The 7375-nt window shown below is 37.4% G+C and overlaps 1 protein-coding gene across 1 annotated transcript in view; it reads left to right on the top strand.

Moving 5' to 3' along the window:
* The window catches only part of UBR4 (ubiquitin protein ligase E3 component n-recognin 4), a 180860-nt gene that overhangs the window by 104898 nt on the left and 68587 nt on the right, over positions 1-7375 (top strand). The window contains exons 61-63 of the mRNA XM_007935639.2: positions 5820-5916; positions 6556-6663; positions 7080-7196. Coding sequence (XP_007933830.1) covers positions 5820-5916; positions 6556-6663; positions 7080-7196 — 322 coding nt within the window. The remainder of the gene's footprint in view (positions 1-5819; positions 5917-6555; positions 6664-7079; positions 7197-7375) is intronic.

The raw sequence follows: 7375 nt of genomic DNA, 5'->3' as shown, positions 1-7375 counted from the left end.
TTCTCCCATGATTGTTCTCTCCAAGGAGTGTATCTATATCTAATGTACATGTTCAGCTCATGTGCCTGTCTTTTGTTTGGCTGGAAGCCACAGGAGTGAGTTCAATTCCAGACCTGAAGGGCAGTTAGGGGTCATAGTCTCAGTGGTTCCAGCAGGCTCTATCAGACCCATAAACCTGGTCCCTTTTTTTTAACCCAATGTTCTTGAATTTTGTTCCACATTGTTCTCTCACTTTATCCAGGATCTCATACATAGATCCCCCTCCAAGTGGTTGACAGTGGTAGCCAGGCACTATCTAGTTCTTCTGGTCATAGTCGTATAGGCTGAGGATCACATGGCTGTCACAAGCTTTTAAGAGCCTAAATGCCACTCACCGAAATAGGATGTAGAACATTATCTTTATGAACTATGTTATGCCAGTTGATCAAGCTGTTCCCCAAGACTATGGTCCCAAGACTTTTAACCTATAAACCAATCCAGCAAGTTATTTGTATATGTTTACAAAGTCTCTGTAACTGTGCCCCCATGTGTTTTGTTATATATGTGGATATGTGTGCAGGACATGAAGACGTGTATATGTACATCTCCCTAAAGATAACATCTACACATGTATGTACATTTACTCGGATATGCCTTTCTATACACATATATGCATCCATAGCTACATAACCACACTTATGTTTCTTCGTTGTTTTTAGTGTTGTTGTAAAACTGTATATGTTATATGGTACTTATAGAAATTGTCCCTTTTTCTTGTGTACAAAACCATCTTTTTAATGTCTTTAGGATCTGTAAAATTTCTGATGTTAGTAATTTTTTTTTTGCTCATTTTTAAAAATCAACCTTTCTAGGCCTTAACAATTTTATTAGTTTTTACAAAGAACAAACTTTTGACTTCAGTTTTTTTCTGTTGTATGTGTGTTTTCTGTTTTATTTCCAATTGTTATTATTTGGTTCCTTTTGTTTACTAACTTTTTGTCTTTAACTCTATGTTCTTTCTATGACTTCTCGAGATGGAAGCTTAAAGCATACATTTTGCAGCCTTTTGTAATGCATGTTTAAAGCTATGTATTTTCCTCCTAAAATTCCTTCTAAGCCCTGCTTTGGCTGAAGCCAGTACATTTTGATAAGCTGTGTTTTTATTGCTGTTCAATTCAAAACACATTCTAAATTCTGTGGTAAGTTAGTCTGATTCATGGAGTATTTAGAAGTATGTTGCTAAATTTCCGAACATCTGGGGATTTTCTAGTTATCTTTCTGCTGTTGATTTCTAATGTAATTTCACTGTGGTTGGGAAACGTTACATGATTTCAATCTTTTGGAATTTGTTAAGACTCATCTTGCTTCTAAAAATAATGTTTTGATCTATTTTTTTAGTTGTTCTTAGGAGGAGGGTCAATTTATATAGCCTTCTGTATTATGGAAGGAATATACAGTCACTGTACCAAAAAGAATTAGTGATGTTCAATCATTTCGGGAGGTAGTTTATGATCAAGAACTGATGGTACTGAAGAAAGAAGTCCAACAGCAATGAAGGCTTTGGCAAAAAGCAAGCCTCCAGGAAATGATGGAATGTCAGTTGAGGTGTTTCAACAAATGGACACAATGCTGGAGGCTCTCACTCATCTATGCCAAGAAATTTGGAAGACAGCTACCTGGCCAACCTATTAGAAGACATCTGTATTTCTGCCCATTCCAAAGAAAGGTGATCCAATAGAATGCAGAAATTATCAAATAATATCATTAATATCACATGTAAAAATTTGCTGAAAATGGTTGCAGCACTGCATTGACAAGGAACTGCCAGAGGTTCAATCTCGATTCAGAAGAGGGTGTGGAGTGAGAAATATTATTGCTGATGTTAGATGGATCTTGGCTGAAAGCAAAGAAGATGCTTACTTGTGTTTTTATTTGTTTATTATATTTTGATTGGGTGAAAGTTTACAGAGCAAATTCATTTTCCATATAGCAGTTCATACATATTTTGTTTCATGACATTGATTGCATTCCCTGTAATGTAATAATTCTATTCCCACTTTTTCCCCTGGTTACTTTTTCCCTGTGCCCTTCTTTCTTGTGCATTCCTGCCCTCTGAGCTGTCTCCCTATGCAAATAGTACCCTTCTGATCTCTCATGGTTGATTGTTTTAAGAAGTGTGCTCTGACTCATAGTGACCCTCCTGCACAGCAGAATGTTTCATTTTAGAGAACATACATATAAATACTTAAACACAAAGGAAAAAGTCAGTAAAATGAGCAGAGTCTGGACCTTGAGAAAGATCATGCCAGAATGTTGGCTTTTCATATGCTTAGATAGTACTCTTAAAATTTAATTCCCACTCCCCACCCCACCCCCAAACAAAATTAAGCACTAACTAAACTTTGTTATTTCCTTTTATTGTGACCTGTGTTTTATTGACTATGCAAAGGCATTTTACTATGTGGATCATAACAAATTATATATAACATTGTGAAGAATGGGAGTTCTAGAACACTGAATTGTGATCATGAGGAACCTGTACACAGACCAAGAAGCAGTCATTAGAACAGAGCATGGGGATACTGCTTGATTTAAAATCAGGAAAGGTGTGTATCAGGGGTGTATTCTTTCACTGTACATATTCAATCTGTCTGCTGAGCAAATACTCCAAGAAGCTGGACTATATGAAGAAGAAAGTGGCATTAGGATTGGAGGAAGACTCATTAACAACCTGTGATACGTAGATGACACAGCCTTGCTTGCTGAAAGTGAAGAAAACTTGAAGCACTTACTCATGAAGATCAAAGACTACAATTTTTAGTACAGTGTACATTTCAACATAAAATAAAAATCCTCACAACTGGACCAATAAGCAACATCATGATAAATGGAGAAGAGATTAAAGTTGTCAAGGATTTCATTTCACTTGACACCAAAATCAGCACTTACAGCAATAGCAATCTAGAAATCAAATGATGTTTTGTATTGGGTAGATCTGCTGCAAAAGTTGTCTTTAAAGTGTTCCAAAGCAAAGATGTCACTTCCAAGACTAAGGTGTGCTTGACTCAAGCTATAGTACTTTTAATCACTTCATATGCGTGTGAAAAACTAGACAGTGAATAAAGAAGACTGAAGAATTGATGTTTTTGAATCATGGTGTTGGTGAAGAATATGGAGTATAGCATGGACTCCCAGAAGAACAAATATAGGTATCTTGGAAGAAGAACCACAAGAATGTACCTTAGAAGGACTTTTCCACTTGTACTTTGCACATGTTATCAGGAGGGACCAGACCTTGGACAATACATCGTGTTTGGTAGAGAGTCAGTGAAATGAATTGACATGGTGGCTGCAACAATGGGCTCAAACATAGCAATGATTGCAAAGATGGCATGGGACCACACAGTATCAAATTCTCTTGTACATAGGATCACTATGAGTCGGAACCAACATGACAGCACCTTACAACCATCCATATTATTAGTAATTGAAGTCTCTACAGTGGTGTTAAGTCAGCTTTTTTCAAGGATATATTATTGTTGTTATTTAATTAATTCATTGAATCGTTTAATGACTACATTAAATGTTAAATGAATCATTTAAAATAATATACTGAATTATTTTATTTCTTTTTGCAGTGTTCCCTCTCCTTCCCTCTCACCCCCAACAAATAATCAATTTTTTTTTCCTGTTAAGTCATAATAAAAGGAAATAACAAAGTTTAGTTAGTGCTTGTTTTTTTTTTATTTTTATTTTTTGATTAAACTTCAAGAGTACTGAGTCTGAAAAGCCAATATTCCAGCATGATCTTTGTCAAGACTGTGCTCATTTTATTGACTTTTTCCTTTGTGTATAAGTATTCACATGTATGTTCTCTAAAACGATAGATTTTAATGCATTTCAGAGCTTCTTTTGTTTTACCTACAAACATGTTGAACTATTACTGTCATCTTACCTTTGTAGCTCTTTCATTCCTGAGCCCTTGCTCACTTACAGTGTCTACTCAGCTTGCCTAGATATTCATGGCTGCATTCTTGGGCTTTTATGTGTTAGTGTGTTCTGAATGTAGCCTATAACTTCAAATTCTTTTTGGAATGATAACCATGTATTATTTAAGTGCTTTTATTCAAAGATTTATTATTTTGAAAATACTCTGGGTGTCTGTTAGGATGTATAATACATGAAAACTCACACATTGTTTATATATTAATATATAGTTTCTTGCATACAGTCTAGAAGATAAATTGAGGTAAGAATGATTTGCTTATTACTGAGAGAGCTAATCCACCAATTCATTCAGCAAGTAAATTCTTAGTCTGTGACAGAGAATTAATTTGCTTATTGGTCTTGTTGGATCAATGTATTTGCTAGAGATCCAGAGATACATATTTAGTATAGAAGGCCAGCTAGCTATTAGATCTGAAGATGAAGAAGGCTAGGGAGGGGACAGTTGAGTATGTGCAAGAATTCATGGGTCCATTATGGAGAGAGTGGCATTGAAATTGAACTTTACATTAGGAAAAATGGTGGATAAGGTGTAACAGCATAAAGCAGCAACTGGTCTCTCTGATGAGTTGGAAAGCATGAAAAAGAAACATTTGGGTTTCAGCTATGCAACTTGATGATGTAGAATTTTTAGATAGAAAATTTCCAGAAAATAATACTGGAGGCAGAATAGGGCCATGTGTTGGAAAAAACCATAAAACTTGTGATGGGGCATTTGGTTTTGATACTTAGAGTGACTAGGCCCTGTGTATTGGAGAGCTATTTTTAACTTTCCTGTAGTAAGTGTAAGGAGCTCTGGTGGTGCAGTGCCTAAGGCATTTGACTGCTAACCAGGGGGTTGGCAGTTCAAACCCACCATTGGCTGCTCCATGGAAGGAAGATGGGGAAATCTACTTCCCTAAAGATTTGCCACCTTGGAAACCCAATGGGAGTCACTATGAGTCAGAATTGAGTTGGTGGAAGTGGGTGTTTTTTTTTTTTTTTTTTGGTTTAGTGGTGTAGTGATGCCACCTGTGGCATATATCCACATTGTCTTTGTGGACTGTGTTATGCCGTTTGACCTAGATGTCACCCAAGACTATGGTCCTAAACCCATAAGCCCAATGAATCAGTCCCTCAAGGTGTTTGTTTATGTGGGAAGTTTTCATACCTTTGTCCCCTGTACGGTCTACTGTATACATACGTGGACATATTTGTAGCACATACAAATATATGTATAGAAATATTCTCTTCCAAACCTATATATACTCCTATATGCCATCCTATACCTGTTCTTGCATAGCTGCTTATGTATCCATCCACTTATAAATTATTGTTTGTTATTACTGCTATTGCAGGATTATGTATGTCTAAGTATTTACTTTAGTTGTCTTTAACTCTTGTGTATAGCCCAGTTTCTTCTTTTGCCTTGGTCATGCTGTGCTGGCTTCCCCCTTATTGTATACTGCCTTTCCATTCATCCAAGTTAATACATGTCTGTACTCTAGTTAGTGATTGTCCCTTCCTTCCCCTCCCATCCCTGGTAACCATGAAAGAATGTTTCTGAATGTTTCTTTCTACGTGTAAACTTTTTTTTTTTTTTTTACTTTTTATGGTAGTATAATAGGCTTTCTTCTAGTATAATCATTTGTATTTTAAGTAGTCTTTCTCTCTTTGACAGAGTGAAATTTCTCCTTCTATGTTGATGGTATACCAAATAGGAATTTACTAACATTTTTCTGAATGCTAGTATTGTTCCTAAGTGGTAGGCTCCTTGTTTACTCTGGTGACAGGAGGAAAGAACCAGTTAGTATTTGATAATATCTCATGTTTGATATATTTTTCTTGGCTTTTAGGCTGCACATGGTCCGTCTGATGCTGTTGGAGAGATTATTGCAGACCTTGCCCCAGTTACGAAATGTTGGCGGTGTCCGGGCCATCCCGTACATGCAGGTATCCCTCAGTTCACCTGGGTTTATCACATTATAGTTGTGTCAACCTTGAACATGCTCACAGCTCTCTTCAGAGGATCCTATAAGGCTTTGTTTGGTGTTCGGTCACAGAATAGTGGAAATATAGTTTTAAACTGCAAATCACAGCCATTTATTTTATAGATGAGGTGGCCAGGGACCAGAGAATTTAAGAAAAATGCCCAAGGCTACTCAGCTAGTTTTTGAACAGGCATAGAAGCCTGTTCCTGAGATTATTAATCTATGTAGTGTCTCTCTATATGTAAGTGGTAGAGTATGTCCTGGTAGCTATTCTTCCACTAGTTGCCTTCCTACTAGGCACGATCCTCTTTAATTCTTAGCACACTGCCCTATGTCAAGCCAGTTTGATAGGATAGAATGTAGGTTAGTTAATTATTTTTGCAAAACATATTCTGTGATGCCACCTGCGGCATATATCAAAATGTGGCCCTTCTGACATTGGACACTTAATATTCTGATAACTTGGACTTTTTATGACCTTTTAATGATTATAGTTACAGTTGACAGGGAACTGAAGGAGATTGGGATTTCTTCTGAAACACCCCGGGTTTAGAGTTATTCTTTAGGAACTTGACTTTCATGTTTTGTCTCTCTCTTCTAGGTCATTCTGATGCTCACTACAGATCTGGATGGAGAAGATGAGAAGGACAAGGGGGCCCTGGACAACCTATTGTCCCAACTTATTGCTGAGTTGGGCATGGATAAAAAGGTAAAATTTGAGAGTCACAGCTGTGTGAGAAGTAAGGATCGACTGAGATAATTTCTCAGCTCTTTATTCCTCTCCTAGAGGATCTTCAGCTCGTTTTTGGCGTTAACTATCACTGATACTCCAGTTTTATTGATGCCTATTTTGACCCAGGCATACTTTTGAGATTTGGGCATAAATGGGGAACAAGACAAAGTCCCTATCTTCATGGGCCTTTTTGTAGCTCCATTTTTATAATTATTTGCATCTTAATATGGCCTCCTAAGTGTATCCAGCTCGAGGTAATTCAGTATGTCCACTTGTTCTGTCTCTGACTTAATCAGAGGAACATTTAGGACTCATAGGCCTGAGGGGGGCGTTATCCAGGGGATACCTCAGGCTTTAAGTGTCATCTTCTGGACTGCTGCTTCTGCCTGCAGGATGTCTCTAAGAAGAATGAGCGCAGTGCCCTGAATGAAGTCCATCTGGTGGTAATGAGACTCCTGAGTGTCTTCATGTCTCGGACCAAATCTGGATCCAAGTCTTCCATATGTGAGGTATTTTTGGTTTGAACTTACAGATTTTGGGAGAGGTAAGAAGATTGTCTGCTTGGTGCTTGGGCAGAGGGCAGAGGTGATAGTCCTCTACTGGAATAAGACCATTGTTGCCTGAAAGGAGTAAGCTTCTAAGCTGGCACCTTTTCAAGAGCAGAACCTCCACCTTTTTCAGAATCCTT

Source organism: Orycteropus afer, unplaced genomic scaffold (genome assembly GCF_000298275.1).
Source record: "Orycteropus afer afer isolate SDZICR_OR568_19922 unplaced genomic scaffold, OryAfe1.0 scaffold00031, whole genome shotgun sequence".
Lineage (NCBI taxonomy): Eukaryota > Metazoa > Chordata > Mammalia > Tubulidentata > Orycteropodidae > Orycteropus > Orycteropus afer.
Note: the sequence above shows the minus strand (reverse complement) of the source record. Positions and strands in the feature narration are given on the sequence as shown.